At 40.5% G+C, this 21,785-nt stretch overlaps 3 protein-coding genes across 4 annotated transcripts; 1 reads left to right on the top strand and 2 right to left on the bottom strand.

Moving 5' to 3' along the window:
- Positions 1-651: 651 nt before the first annotated feature.
- slc25a10b (solute carrier family 25 member 10b) lies at positions 652-13,067 on the bottom strand. 2 transcript variants are annotated; one of them, XM_056367345.1, is made up of 12 exons: positions 12,867-13,067; positions 12,460-12,685; positions 6,868-6,987; positions 5,870-5,984; positions 5,654-5,702; positions 5,427-5,468; positions 5,293-5,336; positions 5,132-5,202; positions 3,726-3,818; positions 3,562-3,639; positions 3,386-3,442; positions 652-2,167 (listed from the first exon to the last, which is right to left on the bottom strand). In XM_056367345.1, exons 2-12 carry the CDS (start codon positions 12,547-12,549, stop codon positions 2,066-2,068), a joined length of 861 nt encoding a protein of 286 aa, XP_056223320.1. In that variant the 5' UTR covers positions 12,550-12,685; positions 12,867-13,067; the 3' UTR covers positions 652-2,065. The 2 variants fall into 2 exon arrangements, with proteins under 2 accessions (XP_056223320.1, XP_056223309.1); XM_056367334.1 differs by having other exon boundaries at positions 12,460-12,942.
- LOC130163262 (GTPase IMAP family member 9-like) lies at positions 12,829-21,195 on the top strand. The gene is made up of 3 exons (XM_056367295.1): positions 12,829-12,967; positions 18,958-19,922; positions 20,025-21,195. The coding sequence occupies exons 2-3, from the start codon at positions 19,664-19,666 to the stop codon at positions 20,870-20,872; spliced, it is 1,107 nt and encodes a 368-aa protein (XP_056223270.1). The 5' UTR covers positions 12,829-12,967; positions 18,958-19,663; the 3' UTR covers positions 20,873-21,195.
- Positions 16,561-18,932, bottom strand: LOC130163278 (claudin-9-like). The gene is made up of 2 exons (XM_056367359.1): positions 18,688-18,932; positions 16,561-18,472 (listed from the first exon to the last, which is right to left on the bottom strand). The coding sequence occupies exon 2, from the start codon at positions 18,272-18,274 to the stop codon at positions 17,603-17,605; it is 672 nt and encodes a 223-aa protein (XP_056223334.1). The 5' UTR covers positions 18,275-18,472; positions 18,688-18,932; the 3' UTR covers positions 16,561-17,602.
- Positions 21,196-21,785: the final 590 nt, after the last annotated feature.

Here is a 21,785-nt window from a genome sequence, read left to right as displayed (position 1 = left end):
ATATATATATTATACAGCCTGGTTTTCCTTTTCGCTCTACACACAGGCAGCATTCCAAGGATGTGCAAAAAATAGCATGAGATCATGTGCAGAGTGCATTCAGAGGCATAAGGCTCATGAATTCCCATACGTACATGTGATGCTAGACATGAATGGTCACAGTCATTAATGCTTTGCATGTGATGGATGGTATTAATAAAGGAATGGGCAGCCATCTTCATCGAGGCAGAGGAACAGAGTCACATTGCCACCATTTATTATAAAAGCTGAACATCACCACTTAACTGTGGACTGTCCTGCCACAAAGTGCCGGCTGAGAAGCTGTAATTCTGCAAAATAAGTACTGATCCCAAGTCTGGGGACTGGTGTGGAGGACTGGCAGAACATTCAACTATGTCTTTGTTGGGATCCAGTCACAGCCAGCATCATTGTACTATGAGCCTGTGGCAGCAGAAACCAGAAACACGGAGATCACTGTGTTTGTTTTATGATGTGGATTTAACACAACCAAGAGGGCCTGCAGCTGATTTATGAGACGACAAAAATAATAACCTTAAAAATGTGGTGTGGTTTGCAACAATCTCATTCACTACCAAAATAAAAGTTTGTAGCCTGACTTATTATATTGAAAACAGGCATAATACCCACACATATTTTTTCCATTAGTATTTTAATTCCAAAATTCTTGGTGAATGATCTACAAAATACAGATTCGCAACACCCAGAACTGTGGGTTCCTCCAGTTTCATTTCTGTGCGTATGAATAAAATTAGGGTTAAGAGTACCAATATTATGGCTGATGTACCACACCGTACCTCACACTGCAACTCTTGAAAATAAGAACATGCAGGCAAACAGTCATTCAGTGACATTATTAGTCTTTTTTTTTTTTTTTTTATTGTATCCTAGGATGAAGGTGCAGGACTTATCAGCACAGGAGAAGATACTTCACACATTACTATACTGCCCCCTGCAGGACAGATACTGTAAGGCAACATTACTCGTCTCTGTAAACAGAGCAGGCACAGCACAGAGAATGCTTGAACCAAAGTCAGACTTATAATGGGACAACAAGAGGCAGAAAACATCCTCGGTTGGAACCATTAACATTTTAAAGTCAATACAAATGAAAATATTTCCATTCTTACTTTTAGAACATGTTTTAGTGTACAGCATGTGTTTCTACGCAGCAGGTTAGTGAGTATGAGTCCATTGAGTTTCAGTAAAGTGCCTTACATAATAGCATCCTGAGTCATAAAGTCTGACATGCATTTAGCTCAATGGAGTAATAACATTAGAGATGAAATGGCTACAGGTACACTTGTACTGTACAGCAGTTCTCTACATGATTCTCTATTCAAACAGTAGGAACTTAAAGAGATCAAGTGGTCGTTTGCAAATTCAAATTCACTAGGACTGGAGAAGTCAATGCAAGAGCCACTGCCAAATGTAGTTTCAACAGTCTGCTCCGACTGGTTCACAGTTTCCCCCGCTAACTCCCTCCTTACTTAAAACCACAAGACAAACAAGCTTGGTCCTCTTCTCTGAAAGATTTAAGAATGAAATTGTGACAGGAGTGGAATGAAGGGAGGAGAATCAGGTAAAAGTTAATGAAATTCTAACGTGTTAGTGGCTGATTTCCCGTTCAAAACTAATTATTACATGATAAGAAGTCAAACAAATAAATCTGTAAAACTGTAAAATTCAGGGTGCATCACATTTGGTCACCACTATTGGGAATGATTACTATGTATGTTACATAAAAGCTTGTTTAGTCATGTTTTAGTGATGGCTTTTGGGAAATATTATAGATTGATGACAAGGCTACATTGTGTTTGTAAGTACATTTTAGACTTCTGCTAAATCACAAACAACATCTTGGCCTAATAGGAAAACAATCAAGTGTTGTTGAGGTCTACAGGATACACATTCCTGGCACAAACTTCTTAAGCCACAGTCTACAATTGCTATTACACTGGCGTGGGCTCTGAATGCGCTGTGCACCACTGGTGGACTGGCCTTAAAGTACTGAGTGCTGAGATTACAGAGCAGCCCATTGCAGAGTTTAGGAGATGATGCGAATGCCAAAGTTCTTCTTGAGCTGCTCGAGGAAGATGAAGGTGAGCACCGTGTGGGGAATCAAGCGGATCCCTGCTGGGACCAGACCCTGCAAAAGAATGCGGCATTAGATTATTATTACTTGTACTTCTCTCCCATCACAACTGTCAATTGAAAGCTACAACTACTGCACTAATCAGCTAAACAATGCCTTCATTCTGAAATGTAATGATTTCTTATTATGCCCAGTGCTGTAAATGAGAGTTTTCCTTTCCGTTTATATTGCAGCGCAAATTCAAATCTGTTCTCCCAAACAGCAATGGGATCAGCTGGGCTTGATGCCAATATATATTTTTGTTTTATCATGCATTTGTATATAACAATGACATATCATAACAGACGTTTTCGTATGTTAATACAATATTTCTTCATCCGAAACACAGCGTGCACTGAGGAGGCTCACTATAAACAGTTTAAAAAGACAGAGGCTTGTTGTTGTGTGTCAAACAAATCATTCAAAATTATACTGATAATAACATATTCATTATATATTATATAGCTGAGTGAAACTTCTATATTAATTCATATTGATAAATCAGCTTCCAGTCCAACAAAGCAAAATCAATATGCTTTAGTGCGAAGAATGCAAATGATGTTAAAACCTTAATAACCTGCATCCCTGGGGCTACCTGATAGCTGATTGGTTAGGGCGCATACCACATGGGCGCAAATGACCTGAGCAGTGAGTCCCCGGCTTGACTACTGGCCAGCCGGAACATTTGCTGCAAGTCATTCCCCTACTCTCTGCCTGCATTTCCTCTCTGTCTCCACTGTCACTGCTCAGTAATGTCATAAAATGCCCCAAAGAAAGAAAAGCAAAAAAAAAGAAAAAAGGATTCATTTCAAGTATTCTGGTTGTGTTGCTGCTGCTCCTCATTACCACTGTACTTCTGCTTGGTGCCCCTTCTCTTGTATGCTTATTTGCATAGTAAAAAACAAATGAATGATGAATCTACTTTATGTCACTAAATTAATTTGCCTCTATGTAAATGCATTACAGGAAATTTTTTTTTTTTTTTTTTTCCCCCGTGGTACAGCACCTATTACCACCCTGGACTGAATACTGTTACCCAGGGCCCAGGTCTTTTCTTTCACTGCTGTGCTACAGGCAGGTAACACTGGTCAGTGCATCCATGTGTGATCCTGACACAGAGTCAAATAACTGAAATAGTAAATCTAAGAACCTGTAAAGAACCTCTGATTAACAGCGGCACTAAATAACCTTAATGGTGTTAATGTACAGTGTTTTGTGAGGTTTTCTTTTTACCTTGTAAAATGCCATTGGGCCCAGCCTGGCGGTTTCTCGTAAGCAATGTGTCACCCCCTGAAGAGAGAGAAACGCCGGGTGGGAATGAACATTGGGAAATGGAGAAGATAGATAAGCAGACAGGAATGAAAGGATTAGAGGAGACGATGAAGGGGGATGAGGAGGGATCTACCCACCGTGTACTCTCCCTTTGAGTTCATCAGTCTCGTCTTTAGTACATCCAGAGGTTGACACAAGAATGTCGCGCAGCCTCCCTGCAGAGCAACAGTTCACACAAGCTGAGATCAGTCGACAAACCAACCTTGTAAACGTCACACGCTGACTGAGACCTGATACTTACAGCAATGAAGCTGGAAAGAAAATGTGTGAGCATGTTGTCTCCCATCATCCCTGTTCCCAACACCAGCTGCTTGGCCTGGTCATAACATGCCAACTAAAGGGAGAAAGATAAGAGGAGCCAGAGAAAACTTGTGTCATTTTAATGGTAAAAAGAAAAATCTGATTGTAATCTAAACTCACTCTTAGATATTTATTCATTCATATTATGAATCATCATATTCATATTTATCATTATTTATCATGATTTATAAGAATCTGTGTCCCACAAATTCTTCACTGCTTTCAAATCAGCATGGTCCAGATGTGAAATGTGGCTTGCGTGTCTGTCTGTGTTCTCCTTTTGTTTCCGCGCACATGATGGTCACATGCTGAAATGGGTATATCAACTGGGTCGGCCTTTATATATTTCACAAAAAGTGTGATGAGTCAAAGATAACAGCCAGTCAGAGTGTCATGTTTTAAAATGGCAGTATTTGGCTCCCCCTAGTGGTAGTACAACAAAAGACAGCGTGGCATTGTCAAATTTTCTTGTCTTTACAAACAAAGAAATAAACTGACATTAAATGCTACGAAATGATCATAAAAACATTTTGGGATGTGGGATATTTAGCAAGTAGGATGGTCAGAAATATTTTCAAGACACCAAAGCTGCATGTTGATTTCAAGTGCTGATATTTGAAGAAATAACATGTATGACATATGGATCAGTCAGGGGACATTTCACAGTGAATCTTTTTGTTTTACTAAAAAGGAAAAAACTGTTCTATCAAAACAACATTGTACTTCAGGGTAATGAATGTGTATTTTGCTATTGTCATTCTCTAGCTAATAACTATGTATATAAAAAGGTCTTGAGATGAATATACTGATGCAGATGAGACTGTTACACTTCTACTCTCCACTTCTGAGAGGCAGCTCAGGTTCTGGAGGAGACTGCAGTAACATCATTGAGGCCAGACACTGTAATGCCCTGCAGACCCACCAAGCAGCCCATACTAATGGAGCTTATTCTTCCATGGGAGAATTGGAGAAGATACACAGAAATGTTTTTCAGCAGGCACCCTTCAATAATAACTTTACAGTATATGTACAGCATGCCCAGTTTTATCAATGCTTGCTGAATTTGACATCCTTTAACGTGACTAGTAAGTATATTCATGTGTTTATGAAAAATTGGATTGAAATTGTGATTACATTAGCTCGGGTAGAATAAAGCAAAATACAAAACAGACATAGTTCTTCACTGGCCCAAGAATCCCTGGGTCTCTTAAATACTTATGTATTGTATTATGTATTTGAAATGACTTTTTAAGTCACAAAGTTTACGCATGCAATGCCAAAAAAACCCACAGAGGTTCCACATGATAAACTCCAGCCCATCACCAGACTGTGAATAGTGTGACTTGCCTGTCCAACAGTGACCATGGCTCCTCTGCTGGAGGCCATGGTGGCTCCTGAGAACAGTTTCCTCACACCCTCTGTGGGGACGGGACACAGGTCAGAGGTCAGACATGATGCCACTGTGTGCTGTATATGAAGTTACACACACTATATTGATTGGGATCTACCTTCTCTGGAGACCCTGAAGAGCCCATCGATGGCATGTTTGTAGCTGAAAGAAAAAACAACAACACATCAGCGTTAAATTACAGTAAAAGACTTAAAACAGCTAAACTGACAAAGGGAAAGTCACACCACTCACTTTCTCCTCAGTTCTGGTGGTAGTTTCATGTCATTCTGCATCCTACAAGCAAAAACAGTTCAGAGCTTTTGATTGAACTATTTGCTGGTTTTGACCATTGTCTAAAAATAACAACAATAAACCATTTGTTTGAAGGAATTGAAATTCAAGTGAAAGGTAAAGTGGGGTCAGACTGTCGGACTCCACTGAATATTAATGCCGGTTTGAATATTGTGACGGCATCTTACCTGACATTCACCATGTCTGCCGGTGTACCAACAAACCCGCCAGTGAAACCTGTTGAAAGACAAATCTTGTTGGCACACAATCAAGGGTGACACTGCATGCGTGCACATGTGTGTGTGTGTGTGTGTGTGTGTGTGTGTGTGTGTGAGTGAGTGAGTGAGTGAGTGAGTGAGTGAGTGAGTGAGTGAGTGAGTGAGTGAACATTAGTGTGCTCCCACCTCCGAAGGCTCCCAGCAGGACCTTCTGGTAGAAGGGCATGGGGCCCTGGCTTGTGCTGCCCAGCATGTCCCTCACTGTCTCATAAATGGCAAATCTGGTGAGAGAATAGGACATCTGAGGAGAGGAGAGGAGAGAGGAGGATTACATTTATTAAAAAAAAAAAAAAAAAAAAAAGAGTCCGGCGGATGGATGACTCCTGCACTCATTATTGCTCATTATTTAACATTTTGTTTTTCTAACCATTAGAAGGAGCCTCATGCAGCCTAACCAATCTAAAAATGGTTTCAAATGAGTTTCGTCATTTAAAGAGGCCCATAAACAGGAGGCAGCATTTACAAGGTAGAACTGATCCTACTCTTCATCCTCCAGTGGCTGTGATTCAACTTTTCTGTCATGTTGGATCCATCCCGCAACATGTACAGACCTGCTAACCACACTGCAATCCTTGTATATTTTATAAAACTATTCTACTGGTATATTTATAGCATCCTTCTGCCGCAAACCAGCTATTTTGTGTGACTGCACATGAAGTCACCATTTCCACATGAAATGTTTGAAGCACATGAATCTCTTTGAATCTCACTACAATACACCAGCTACAGGAAATTTATTCAAAAACCTGTTCTAAGGTAGTCTGTCATACTCTCTCCTCCTTTCACCAGGAAAATGCAGGACTTGATGGTCATAGACACATCATGTTTTACTCAAACTGCATGTCAGGTCAGCCAAGAGTATGCACTGCTTTATTAGGAAGTCATGTGTACATTGGAAGAAAGCATGACACCCATTAAATCCCTTTTACTAATGCCAGCACACTGGTTTATGTCCAACGCGTCTTCTTCTTATTGTTGTTTGTAAATTATTGTGGGGTATTCTATAGCATTTTAATTTTGTATTATTGTTGTATTTTGTTGTAACTTTGTTTTGAAAAGTGCTGTGCACAGTCATTATTATCATTATTGTTAAGGCTATATCACTCAGCTGCAAACATACACACCTGTCTACAAAGGGAGGCAGAGAGGCCATTGTAAAGAGCCAGCACCCCGTCATTCTTCACCACATGAATGGCCATCCCCATCATCCTCTTCTTCACCTCCTGCTGTGTCTGCAGGTGCACCTGGAAAGACAGTGATGTACTAGGATTGATGTCACTTTCAATATCAAGTGAGGCACTTCAGTGGCGTGACAAAGAAAACATCTGACAGCGCGAAGACACAACAAATCTGCAGACATAGACAATGTGTGATCCTCTTGGGGTTGACACAGCAATTTCTTTTCTTCTTGTTCCTCCTTGTGGAGTAACTTAGACACACTAGTTAACTTATTTAGGCAACTAAGTGTGTCAAAAGGCTAAATGTGTCACCTCTTAAAGGGTTATTCCAGTCATTTAGTTTTGCACGTCCTTACAGGGGCTTTGTGAGAGACAAGAAAAGGATGTTCAAAGTCTAATCAGCCGGAGATATCCTTAGTTTTAGGACATTATATGGGTCAAACTCAAAACACACTAGATCCTACACTTCCCATAGTGCAACTCCATATTTCATTAGCTGCTTGGTAAATGGCCACATTTTTCACCCTCACACCTCCAGTTTATAACACCGTCTTTCTCTTTGTGTTAAAATCTTTAGTCCCTGATGACATCATCAGAGATATTTTTTCAGAGCTGAGAAAAGCTCCTCCATCCACACAGGACATCATAAAACGTTTTACTGCACAGGGGGAGGAGTAATAACCATGATGAGCAAACTGACCCTCAAGTGTAAAATTGGTGGAGGAAGAAGTAATGTGCAACATAGACAGTTACAATACCATGCACAAGTTCTCTAAATGTCTTAATGGTACCCGTGTGTGTGTGTGTGTGTGTGTGTGTGTGTGTGTGTGTGTGTGTGTGTGTGTGTGTGTGTGTGTGTGTGTGTGTGTGTGTGTGTGTGTGTGTGTGTATGCGAGTGCGTGTATGCGTGTGTGCTGTCCTTGTCAGGAGGACAATAGCTCTACAATATGGCCTTTGTCCTCTGTTCTAATCAGTATATAAGTCTGAAGACGGAGCCCCTCAAAACACAATGTTGCCCCTGTCACATCACCAGTGGATTTTAATGGCCGCTTTTAATCATTTCCTCTATTTCCTTAAATCATCCGTTTAATCATCACCTGTTGGTCTACATGACACATTGGTTCCAAACCAAGTCAGGCAGCAGGTTAAACATTTATCCTTTAGAGATTGAAATTTGGGAGAACTACTGGGTGCACAAACAAAATCTTCTAATACAGTACTGCTCATTGCGTCTGGATAAAGAAAACCTTTTCAGCATTTTTCTTTTAGATAGGAACTTTTCATCATTTTGAATGTGCAAACATCTGAGTGTCAAAGCTAGCTTTAACTGATGCCTCCATGGACTAGAAAAGTGCCTAGACTTCACATTTTTCTGACAAATGTTCTTTCAGCATCTCTGGAGCACACAGTGCCGCCATCACGCCTTCTAAAAGAAGAAATGAAAACAAGATAAGAGTCTCTGTGAGGTTATGAGCTAAATGCTAATGTGAGCATGCTAACATGGTCACAGTGACAATGCTAACATATGGATTTTTAGCAGATATAATGTTTATCAAGTTCACCATCTTCAATTTAGTGTGTTAGCTTGCTAACATTTGCAAATCAGCACAAAATATCAACAACAGCTGGGGATGATAGTGTTTGGCATTAAACCAATATGTTCAATGATTTAATGTTTTGTTTTGTTTTAAAAGTCTTTTGTTCTGATGTGCACATGAACGTTTCTAGCAATTTTTTTGCCACTCCATCTGGAAGATGTTGAAATATAATAAGTGGAATGGACTGAAAGCTTTGACCTCCTGGTGGAGCTACTGCTGCAGTTGCTGAAATATTTCAGTCTGCACCAAAGTGATGGACCAACCGACAGAAATGCCATTCATATTTAAAAGGAGACTATCATAGCTGAAAATCCACAATAAAATCTTACAGCCTTGAAAACTTGACACAATCATATTTGAGTCAGGTTTCACACTGCGAGAAAAAATTGAATTACTTCAAGGATTGGAAACTGGACATAGGCAGGACCGACTCTGGTGTTATCCCTGAAAACTCTGGTAAAGGGAACCACAGAGTGTTGTGCAAAAATGTGTCAAGACAATGTCCTATTGAGCCCTCAGCAAGCTAATGTGTATATGGGCAGGAACACTTGTGTACACACCGTGGTGAAATATTACACCCAGATATGTTGATAAGTGTTTGTCTTTTTAGGTGATGTCTGACTAATCTTGTTAAGCAACTCAGCTGTATCAGTTTAGGATAACAATAGATTGGCCTATCTGAGGGCGTAATAGATGTTTTGGTTAACACAAAGGCGGAATATGACTCGGCGCTCTTTGCATGGTGATATGTGCCTTTAGTCCTATTTCTATGCTGAAAACCAATTTCACATATTCTCTCCAAGTTCCACCTCAGTCCTATATTTAGCTGTTAGCTTTTGCAGGAATGTGTCCAGCGTTATGAAGCCATTAACGTTTTAAGCTTTGTAAGCTGTTGCGTCAAAGTCACCATCTGTCTCTCCGTCCAGTAACTGAGACAAACTACGAGTTCTCATTTGTGTGTCTTACACACTGTGGGTAAAATGGCAGCTCATTAGGAAAAAGACTGTGGCAATAATTGTATATAATTGTTAATCAGCAAAATAATCATGTGATGATGAACTCTCATGATGTGCTCATTTTACAAATGTCCGTTGCCCAAATGAATCATTCTGAACAAGATGTAATTAATTAACAAAAGTGGTTACTCAAGTTTTTGTTTTACACATATGAAGTTTGGGTTCATGTAATACGTAACAGTAGGACACGGTCCACTACTTTGAAAATTTCCTGTTTGATTTTCAATGCATTTGCCTCACCACAGAAATATTCTTGTTAACATTGTGATTTCATTTCGTTAATCATTTCAGCCATATCATCCAGCACTACAGCACAGAAATCAACACCTGTTTATTCAGGATACTTCCAATGCAAATTTACCTTTGTTCAATATGTGAAAACAAATCCACTCTGTCTAAGTAGATGACAGTGATTGAGAAAGTGCTTCCTCCAGTATCCATCATGCACTTTCTGGTTTCTTTGAAGTAACACTAGCCATCTTTAAAATTCATGGAATCATCCATTATCAACGCAGTGTCAACAGTTTGTACAATCACCAAGCTGTGGTTTAACTCCAAGCTCCCAACCTAACATAATTTAATTCCAGTGAGCATGAGTGAGGATTGCTCAATTAGTTTTTTATTTGATCAATTATTCTCAAATTCCCAGTGAGTAATTTTATACATTTTTATAAATCAACAACACTTGAGAAAATTCCTCCCCTTCATCAGCTCCAGGAAGCTCCTGATAAAAGTACTGATTGTGGATCAAATATGGTGTCGCCTACATCCGTCACCAGAAACACTCCTCGCCTGACTGCCACTACAGCAGTTTGATTGGTGTAAAAGCTACATGAGCACACACAGAGCAATCTGTATGCAGGTATTTGAACAGTGACACACTCTTTTGTTCTGCTGCCTTTGTACTCCAGCACAATGGGACTAAAGAGAAACAATGAATTTGAGTTAAGAATGCTGAATCTCAGCTTTAATTTGAGGCTCTTTGCATACATACTAGGTGAAAAGAGTAACTTGTAGCCTTGTCCTTGTCGTTTGGGTGGGGAGTGGGGGGGTGGGGGAGGGCATAAAAGGGGGCGACAAGTCACCCTCAAACACTCTTAAAGCAGAAAGTAATTAACCCTCATAACCATTAGGTAATATCTAATCTAATCTACTGGAGTAAAGAGTCAACAAAACAGAAAATGTGTTACAGGACAGTGAAGGTATTTTAAAACACTTAGTGCCCAACTGTCAAAATTTATGTCAAAAATGGCTCTCCTTCTTGGAGTCACAGATCAACTAGGTCTGAGGAAACAGATATGACACACACATATTTTTGGATTCAATTTGATTTGCACTTTCCAAGGATATCATTATTTCTGATGTCCATCACAAATGAACATCCACACATCATCTTAGAAATCACTGAGAAGAGACGCTCCTTATAACTCTCAGAACTTGCCTGAAAATGATTACGTTTTAATGTTTTCAAAGTCTCTGCATATACATAGGTGCACTACAAAAAGGAGCTGCTAATAACTAGCTCTGTATACTTACAAAATGTAAACAAATATAAGTTAATATGGGTTAGCTGTACAGTTGTAGCAACTTGAACCTGATTTTTTTGATTTTTGTTTTTACAGACTTGAAGAAAAAGACACTTGTAGCTGAAGCTGCAGTTGTCTTGATTTTCTCTGAGGGGTGGGGGGTGCGGGGCAGAGGGCAACTTTGTCAAACATTGAAAGTCCTGGTTTAAAGAAATGGATTCAAGAAACTAGAAGGCTTGAGGCTCTCACTTCAATACAGTTTGGGATAAATTACTATGCTTTAGGATACTTGCTATCTTCTTTTTATAAATAAAACGCCCTTTTGTTCAGTGTGCAGTATATTCTTTTTTGGTTTATTTTTTTCTTTAGATGTAGAGTGACAAAAAGCCATAAGTCAAAAACAGGCCAGTTCTAAAAATAAAGTTATTCTCAGTACTACGAGTAGAGCGGTAGGGGAGCTGCACTGAAAACTACTGCTACTACACTAATGAGAGACTTCATGAACACTGAAGGAACTAAATCACCAGACTCAAAATATCACGCTTCAGTCTTATATTACTATAATTTCATTTGGCATCACCATCTCACAAGCAACTCTGGGCAGATATGAAGCTCTCCAGAAGACATTCTTACTGCAAAGTGCTGATCAACAGCCTTGTCTGCATAATTACACAGCCCATGACTTCCTGAGGACCAGTTACTGTTATCAGGGTCACGTGCTGCTGACTTCAGTGCAGCCTTAAGAGGGGTACAAGTGAAGTAGTAAGGATTTGGCACTGGGTCTAGATGTACTGGTTTACTCCTCTATAGTAACAAGAATGAACATGTGACACAAGAGACGCGCGCGCACGCACACACACACCTGCTGTCAGGCGATGACAGGCTGCATAAGGAGGGGAAAAGACCCCCCCCCCCCCCCAAATCCCAGCCAGTGTGATCTTACAATTACCATACTGTTTTCATCCCAATAAACCATTAATATTAAATGTGCCACTACAGCTACACACATTAGGCGTACTTTTAAATCCAAATTCAATTCAATAATTACTTATTATCAATTATTTTTTATAATTATTAAGAGTAAGTGTCAGCTGGACTTACCATCTCTCACTAGCCTTAACCTGTGCCCTACATTTTACCAGCCCTGCACATCCTCATATACATTACAGTGATACTATAGACATGTGTTAGCTCAGTGTGGCATGACCACTTAAAGCTCACTGCTGCTACAACAAAACACTCAAACAGCTTAAAATCATGCAGTAATATGATGAGTAGTCAGGAGATTAACAACTGATATCTGGCCCGTCTTCTGTGTCTACCGCTGGAAACAGCTGTAGCCTGGTGCTCAGGCCTGCACTCCTCTACACACCGGCGGACACTGGCTGCTGCCCTCACCTTGAGGAGATCCAGAGGATGCGTGCAGCAAGCGGCTCCACAGGACGCCAGCCCACCGAAATACCACCTCGACATCCGTTTCTCGGTCATGGTGCCGTCCTCTGCCGTCGTTCAATGCAGCTACAGCGGTGACTTCCTTCCTTCCAGCCCGCCTCGACACGCTGTCCGCCTGCTCTGTCGGCTTCCTGGCCTGCCTGCAGGGGTACAGCTGGCAGTGGCTTGTGGTCTACAGGACACGGATAACCTCGTTAATCTTCAAACATTCCGATAACAGTCAGCACCACGGACCAGAGGACTTTGGGCTCTAGCAGCATCGCGCACACTCACGCCACAAAATGTGCGTGTTTGCACGTGAAGCACCGTGTGTTCGTGTATGTGTGCACTGTCTACTGTGTTTGGGCCACGACCTGCAGCTGTAGACAGAAGAGAAAAACGCAGCCAATTGCCACCGTGGACGGCGGAGCTGCCTACCCGCCCCGGGGCCCGAGATTCAAAGGTCGACAGCGGGGTATGAAAATGCTAAAGCCGAACAGCACACACACATACCCCACTTTCACCACACCACTACCAACTGTCATGCGGTTTTTAAAGTGATACGCATCCTCCCTGCAGCTGTAATAAGGCCAGATATCCCCCTGTCTCTTTAAGAGGATCGTTCCCCTCTAAAGCTAGCGGAGAGAGAAACTTTAGTTCACCATGCAAAATTGCTTGTAACAAGTGTCTACATGTCCCACTTAATACAGGAATCACACACGCGCGCGCGCACACTGTTGGTTGTTAAAGTGTGGTGAGTTTCAACAACGACTGAAGAAGCCTACACGCAGTCAGCGTGGCAGAGTGCGTGCCTTGTGTGTCTTGTTACCCATTGGCAGCAGCGTCAAGCAGTGTGACCCTTAGTCTTTGTTTTTAAACTACTGTCATTTAGGATTTAAAAAAAGAAGGGATTTTACACACATAAGACAAAGACAAAGAAACCTACACACTCATTACAGATTATTGATTTAAATCAAATTGAGTAATTACTGCTATTGATAAATAGCCTATAGAGGTGAACAATTAGATTTGACCATGGGCCATTTTGTTCAGTATAGTTTTACAGGTGTGGATGTTTTTGTTTTTTCATTAAATATTTTTATATATTTTAAGACTAAACCAGACTTATAAAACTGATTGTATTGTATTGTATTGTATAGCTGTATCTGCAGGGCAGATGTCATTTTACCCATTGCAGAGTTACAACACCCACAGTACATATAGCAATAAAGTGTTTCACTATGAGACTTAAATTGATGGGCTATCCACACTCACTTAACTTCAGTTTATGACTGATGTCTATCAGGGTGGAAACTATTTGTGTTTGTGATGCAAATCTTTATAATTGTTGTTATGAGGCTTGATGTTAATCAAGATTTACGTAAGCCTGTTTACATAAATCTTACTTAAAAAAAAGTATTGATGCAAACTTTGAGAGCGAAGACTTCAGCTTGTAGGTGGGCCAAAACCTTTAATTGGAGGGTCAGATTCATCCGATGGGCTGCTGTTTGCCCACCACTAGTGCAAAATCACTGGAAGAAAATCTCATTAGTCTGGCGTCATCAGTGGGGCGGAGCAAAGTTGAAACTCCAGCACAAAGGGACATCTGCAAAACAAGCTAACTTTTTGTTAAATTAGTGCTTATGGTTGTCATGTAAATACCATTTGTCAAATCTGTCATGAAGAACATAACAGTTGGGTGCCTCACATTTTTAAGTGGCTAATACTTCAATTTTGTCTGTAATTCTTAATATCTGTGGCCTGCTAGATGTAGTCACTATGTGGGTAAGTAAATCCAAGATCAGTTCTATAGCATATGTAGTTTATATCTTCATACTTGTGGCTTTTTCTCTTTTAAAAATGAAACATGGTGTCTGAAACTAAAGCATATATCATGTCATTACATCTGTGTTGATTGTCCAGTGTGTTTTCATGCTGTTGCCTGGTGGGTTAGGGTTAGATTTAGCCAGTTAGCCACTATTTTAACTAGGCCTATTTTATTTTCTCAAAGGAAGTCACTTTTGCTGATTTGTAATTTTTTAGCAGAGAGAGAGATGACAAGAAATGAGAGGATGCAGAAGACAGCTGGCCCAGTTGGGCTGGCACCTAAACACCAGAATGCCCTGTGCTTTCCTACACTTTACAATAGGAAACAGCCAGGACTGTCTCCCATGAATGCAGTGGATGTGACAATTTGGTTGCTAGAGTTGTTTGCCAACAGGACACTCATTATATCTGTTGGGACTCAATGTTATTTAAATCAAACAATAAGCTGAAAGCCACAGTGTTGATTCTCACTTCATTTTTAAAAATTCAGTGTTGATATAATGAATATATTGCATGTAATAATATTTTGTGTCTGAGAAATCGGATGCTATTTAAGTTAAATCACATATTCTGTCAAGTTAAATGAGATGTACCCTGCTCTGTCTACATTTCAATGTTTACTCATTAAATAGTGTAGTTTAGATTGTACTTGAGGTTGTTAGGTAATAAATATGTTGTCTCACTAAAAGAAACAAGTGCAACTGAAAATAAACATACAGTTTTTAAATTAGAAATACCTTAATCAGGAAAGTTACAGACTTGTTCCTTGTTCCGTTCCAACAAAGAGGAACTTTTGGCACAGTCCAGAGAACAGCAGGTCTTCCACCCTCTTGCCCTATGCCCTTTAAAACAGCTCTGAGTCTGTTCTTCTGTGTTGTGCAGAGTTAGCAGGGCAGCGTGCAGGCAAGACTAAATGGAGTCACTGTCAGATATCTGTTCCTTTTTTTGGCTGGCTTTTGGCACCACAAATTATAGCAGTTCAAGCAACCACATAGACATGTACTTGCATATTTAAGAATTAAAGAGGTTTTACAACACGGAAACCAAAAGCAATTATGTCTTTGCCTAAGTCTCTTTTGCAAACATGCTGCATTGGTAGGACAGCTGTAGAAGAGGGCTGATCAACACAACCAGATGTGTTTTGGAAGTAACATGAGGCAACTCACAGGGGGCTAAATGAGGGGTCAAGTCAGCCAGGCCCAAAGTGCAGATGAAGAAAAGAAAAATGCTTTAGTTTGTTGTTGAGAATACAGCAACATACTCGAGCAAAAAGAAAAACTACAGTCACAACATCAAATGTAAGGAGTTGAAGAAAAAGCTGCTAACTGGCACTCCAACTGATAACACCCTCACTGGTCTCAGTGTTCAAATATACAGCGCTTTAACCCAGTGTTTGCATGATCTTGTCCACTCCCTGCATATATAAATAGTCAGAGTTGAAGTGGGTGTCATGATTTGATTTAGTAAGTGACAGTTCCTTTCTTTAGAGTGAGAGTTACTTAGTGTCTACTGCCCCCAAGTGTACTATGTCTGCCGTCACTACACACAGTAGTATAGGCTCTAAGTGGGATCAGTTCGTTGTCTGCTGAAATAAGTTTCCAGTAGTCCTGCTCCTACAAGTGACATGTGAATCACCGTACATGTTGTGTGTTTTACTCATTCCTCTGAGACAGTAACATCTCTTTTTTCTGCCAATCACATTTGTAACTGTAAAAAAAAAGACTGGAGCAAAGTGAAAGACAGGTCTGGTAACAAACACATCTGTGGTGGATATTATATGAAGTGTCTTAGTAGAGAAAAGAGTGAACAGGAACAATATCAATCAGATATGTGGATTAAACTAAGTCTTGATTCAGAATAATCTTTAATTTGCTATTTTAGATTCAAAATGGTTTGATTGATCTTATAAAATTGGTTACAATATCTATGATGACCTTGACCAAAAGTAAATCAGTTGAGTCTGTGTGATGAAATACTGGGTCTGTCCTTATGTTGTTGTGTCTTTTCTTTGGAGTGAGTTCAGCTATTAAGAACATTTACACCAGCGCATTGGGACTAATGAGTATAAACTCTGTTGTAAGGTCTAGCAAGTATTAGGTCATCAGAAAGAGGGGAATACTCCAGCTTTTCACAGTACTTGAAAACATTACGGGGGATACAGTGTGCGTTTCCAACCTGGATATTGTGTATTCTGCACGCACATACTCCATTCTATCATAGGAATGTTTAAAAGACGACCAGTTGTTGGCGAAAGCAAATGCTTATATTTATTGTGCGTAAGTGATTATACATCAAAAGACTGTCATCAACAAAAAAGTAAAGGTGGAAAATGCAATGTCACACTTCTGTACATGTATTTAATAAATTTTACTGTATAATATTATTAAGTCAACTGAGCAAAAGATTTTTTCATGTAACCCAGTGAATACCTAAATAATGTTGAAAATATAATTTAAACTACTGCATTCATTGATATACCTGTATTACAGTCACCGTTTTGTTCAGATCAGTCACAAATTTTTTGTTACACTAAATTAACAAAATTGTTACCACTGGAAAACACAATAAGTAAAAATAAATTAACATAAATATTAATAATAATTTCTCATATGACGTTAAAACAAAAAAGCTCTAAAAGACAGTGTTTAAAGTGATATCAACAAAAGAGCACTGGACATATGCAAATTGCAGAACCACAATTTAAAAAAATAAATAAATAAATAAAAATTGAGAATTAAATACGAAGAGTAAATTTGCCTGGGATCCAAAAAAAAAAAAAAAGTGCATTAAAAGTAAATAAACAAGCATCACTGACTGCCCACATATTTGCAATGAAAACACCAGCATACACAGAAGTACTATGTACACTGGCCCTCTGTACACAGACCGCCCACACACACACACACACACGCGCACGCATGCACACACACACACACACAGACACACACACACACACACACACATAAGCAGAGGCAGAGTGGTATTTGAGAAATGTAAGTCACACACATTAATAAACATCTAAACATCTAATATCCTCCCACAATTCATTTTAACTCCCACTCTGACACACAGCCCTTAAATAATGTAAATTGTGTTAGAGCCCCATTACTATGTAGTTAATCATGTAAGTGTAATGAACTCAGCCTTATAAGACAACTCATTAAAAACTAAATATAGGCCGATTATTTTCCTATAGATTGTGATCTTGCAGTTTCCAGAAGCTTGTCTGACCAGGTTTTGACCTCTGGGTTTGTTTGTACCTCACAAGTCCGATAAAATGATCTCATACAAATGATTTTTCTTGTTGCTTAACCTCCCCTGCTGCCCCTGTGTGTGGGTTGTCTTTCGCTGCTGCTCCTCCGAAAACAGGCAGCACTCTTCCACCTGGTGGAGAAGAGCCAATGTGCAGCAGAGAGCCCCCGACCAGGAGCAGCAGGCTGGCCCCCCAGCCAAGGTACAACGCCGGCCCCAGCTCTCTCTTTAGAGGCGCTGCAATATTCGGATCATAGAAGTCCCTGATGATTGCATGGGCCGTCCAGCAGATGGGTATCAAGTAGGCAAGGCCAGCCACAAGGAAGAGCACCCCTGCTATCCTCGCCAGCCGAGCCTTAGAGGCCTGGTTACTGTCGCCCATGCAGTGCGTACACTTGGCGCCCGCCACCCCGAGCATGAGCGCCACAAGGCAGAGGAGCAGGGCGAGGACAGTGAGGCTCCGGGCGGCTTGGGCAGACATGGGCAGGGCCAGGGTGGAGTCATAGGTCTTGCACTGGATCTGGCCTGTGGTCTGAGAGAGGCAGTTCATCCACAGTCCCTCCCACATCACCTGAGCAATCACTAGCTCTCCTCCTACGAAGGCAGACACACGCCACAGAGGGGCCGCGCACACCAGTGCCCCGAACACCCAACCCAGCAAAGCCAAAACCAAGCCCAGCAGCTGAAGACCTGTTGACGCCATGATCCCTGAAGAAACTTTAGAACGCTCTCAACATCGACAAAATGTTCCTCAGAAAGTCCCGAGTCCAGATTTGTTCTTGTCTTACTCACAAGGAGGTTGTTGAGAGCTGAGCACTCAGTAAATGAAGGTCAAGTCTTCTCCCAGTATATTCTCAAACTTTCAGTGAGATGACCAGGGACTGTGAGTTGGGTCGCCAACCTGTAGAACATTTTCATAAAAAACAGATTTTGAATCAACACAGGAATAAAATAATAATTGATCTTAGCTAACAGTTAAAATGATTTAAGAGCAGTAAACATAACTATGTTAGTAAAAGTATAAGCATTAAACCTGCTCCAGCGTGACCTGTTTTCTTTGGTTTAAGCGATTTACCACAGAATTCCACAGCTCCAGCAAAACCGTATAAAACTTACTGTTCAATCAGAAGTCCACAGACAGCGTGTTAACCAATCTTTGTGCGCTCCCTTGGTGGTATAATCGTGTGATGTGAGTAGCTGGTGTCTTTCTCCTGTTATGACTGGCCAGCTTGTCTCTCTGGATCCCATACGCAGGGGTGTAGGAGGGCAGCAGTGTGTAATACTGCATACTAAATACATACACACACACAGCTAGTTATGCAAAAAAAGCACAAGGACACTTTGTTTCAGACTTTGTTGCTACCATGTTGTCATTTTTTTTTGCAGTTGGATTGGCCAGACTGGGGCAAAGGATGAAATCAAGGAGGAGAAGCTAAAAGCTGACTGGAGACTGATGCATACCTGAGACCTGAAGCACAACCTGTGTAACTATGGTGCAGAACAGTAGGAATCACCAGAAGCAGTGGAAATTATAATGTTTTTCAGTGAAAAATATGTTTTGAACAGCTACTTCAGCCCCTCATTTATGGACACTTTATTATTATGTATGTTGGGAAGTTAATAGCTGTTCAGTAATCCACCACTAGATGGCAATACAGAGGTAGCCACCATTTTCACATTGTTCCTTATGCATAAGAGTTGCATTTCGCTAGAGGAGGCGTGCTGGGGATTTGCTGCCTGATAGGATCTGACAGATATGATCTATCAAAACACTTTTGGTTTTGACTGCTGCAGTGTAGACTGATGAGTCAAACGTGTACAGATTTTTGCATAGCGTCCTTATTGTGTCCCCTCCCTGCTCAATTCATGTTGTTGACTATATCTCCGGTTTCAGTTGACAAAAAAATCTATGCAAATGGCTTATGATGCCAAATCTCATTTGAGAGTGTGTGCTAAAGCTGAGATTAGGGTGTCACCTGCTTTCGCATGTGAGAAGTCTCCACCTAAGCCATTTTGATAATTGTTTGAAACCCATGTAAAAAGCTTCCTAAAGGTTCTAGTTTCTTTTTTTCTGGGAAACTGCTGTGGTGAAATGAGAGAGGGAGAGAGTTTCATTTCTCTGGAAACTGCTGTGGTGAAGAGAGAGAGGGAGAGAGTTTCATTTCCCTGGAAATTCCTGTGTTGGACAGAGGAAAAGAGAGGGAGAGGTACCAAGCACACACAAGTACAGACGTACTGTGACCTGGAAGATAAAGAAAAGCACAAGAAGACTGTATGTTTTAAATTCAGGTTTGACCTGTGTTTCCTGGTATTTTTTCTCTACATCAAGATGGGTTTGAGAGTACTTGAAGGTGAGTGTCTTTCCTTTTGTGTTGGTTTTTTATGCTCCTTTTGTGAGCTGTCCCACAACCCAAAAATTCAAATGAACAGTGTCACTGTCTTTTTGTCCACAGACTTCAGCTCTCCAGTTGTCAGTGACCTGAGGATTGTCCTGCTGGGGAAGACTGGATCAGGAAAGAGTGAAACAGGAAACACCATCCTGGGTCGAAAAGTGTTTGAGACAAAGGACATCTCTCTGTCATCTGTGACGATTCACTGCAAAAAAGAAACAGGACACTTTGATCAAAGAACTGTGAGCGTCATCGACACTCCCGGGGTCTTTGACACATCGATGACAGAGGTGCAGTTTAAAAGTGAAATAGAGAACTGTATCATGCTGTCTCTCCCAGGACCCCATATATTCCTGCTAGTGATCAGACTAGATACACGGTTCACAGACGAGGAGAAGAAAGCTGTCAAATGGATCAAGGACAACTTTGGTGAGGAAGCCTCCAAGTATACGATGGTGCTTTTCACCAGGGGTGATGCACTCAGAGGAAAACCAGTTGAGGAATATTTAGCCCAAAGCCCTGAACTCAGGGAGGTCATCAGTGACTGTCGAGCTGGGTACATTGTGTTTGAAAACACATGCATGGGAGATCGCACTCAGGTGGCTGATCTCTTTGAGAACATAGACAAGGTAGTGCAATTACATGGGAATCATTACACCAGCACCATATACGAAGAGGTGCAGAAAAAGAGGAAGTGGAATGAATGGTGGAGCAAGTGTGGTGACACTGTGAACGCTGCAAGTAATTATTTGTTCGTGGCAGCAGCAGTTGCAGCTGCTCCTGTAGCTGGTGCCGCTGTAGCAGCAGAGGAAGTAGCAGCTGCTTCACTACGTTCAGCTTTCATGCTTGCAGGTGCAGGGGCTGCTAAAGTCATTGGTGGGTGGATCAAACCGAAAACAAAGGACAACTAAATCATGTCAAGCCATTTCCCTTTGACTGAATGTCTGATGTCATTCCATTTATTGCCTTTGAGTACAAACACATGACTACAGTACAAATTCATATTTGACTTTTTTGTCATGTTGATTTAAGTGCATTTCTTCATTGCATGACTGTGCATTCATACGTATTAGTCACAGCGTGCCTGCTTTGAATGATAAATGAACCTATGCTGACAAATCTTTTAAATGTTGATGCTCTACTCTCTTAACCTGAATATCACTTTAAGTGTAAAACACTATTGGAGTTTTTTTTGGATTGATATGTAAGAATGAAATAAAACAATGTGACAACATTTTCAAAACGTGTAGTTTGATGTTATGTCAAAATCCCAATTATGAAAGCAAGGATTCCCACAAAAAGCTGCTAGGGCTCCACACTGTTGCCTGTTTGAGATAAACCCAGTCAGGCTGAATTCATAAGCTGCACTGACAGAACCACTGTTAGTGATGCTGCATGTGGGACAGTGTAAGCTGAAAAACAATACAGACAGAAATTTCAGTTAACATGATACCACAGTTATCAGTCATCGGTGTCAAGTGAAAGGTCTCGTACTTGATTGCTGTTAAGGATCCATAACTAAATTTTGACCACATAAATTATAGGTGTATTCACATATTGTATATAATGAATTTATCTAACAGATTGGGGAAACGATTATGATTGATCTTGGCATGAAGGTAAATAAGAGTAATTTCCAAAATGTAAAACTAGGGCCAAAAATATCAATAACTTATCTACACAATGATTTATAATGTATGTATAAGAAATTAATATATTATGATGTCTTATAACAACACTCATATAACATTAAAAGTACATTTAATATACTAGGTCCACTTTATATGAACAGTTGTAAGGTTTTGTGAATATGGCACTCTCCAT

Source organism: Seriola aureovittata, chromosome 3 (assembly GCF_021018895.1).
Source record: "Seriola aureovittata isolate HTS-2021-v1 ecotype China chromosome 3, ASM2101889v1, whole genome shotgun sequence".
NCBI lineage: Eukaryota > Metazoa > Chordata > Actinopteri > Carangiformes > Carangidae > Seriola > Seriola aureovittata.
Note: the sequence above shows the minus strand (reverse complement) of the source record. Positions and strands in the feature narration are given on the sequence as shown.

Bases quoted from the DNA above. Each gene is read 5' to 3' on its own strand.
- slc25a10b (XM_056367345.1), bottom strand. From the start codon at position 12,549: ATGACCGAGAAACGGATGTCGAGGTGGTATTTCGGTGGGCTGGCGTCC. The intron at 6,988-12,459 runs GTGAGGGCAGCA...CTGTCTTTCCAG, and splicing joins ATCCTCTGGATCTCCTCAAG to GTGCACCTGCAGACACAGCA. The intron at 5,203-5,292 runs GTAGATCCCAAT...CCGTCCCCACAG, and splicing joins CTTCAGGGTCTCCAGAGAAG to AGGGTGTGAGGAAACTGTTC.
- LOC130163278 (XM_056367359.1), bottom strand. From the start codon at position 18,274: ATGGCGTCAACAGGTCTTCAGCTGCTGGGCTTGGTTTTGGCTTTGCTG.
- LOC130163262 (XM_056367295.1), top strand. From the start codon at position 19,664: ATGAGAGAGGGAGAGAGTTTCATTTCTCTGGAAACTGCTGTGGTGAAG. The intron at 19,923-20,024 runs GTGAGTGTCTTT...TTTTGTCCACAG, and splicing joins GGGTTTGAGAGTACTTGAAG to ACTTCAGCTCTCCAGTTGTC.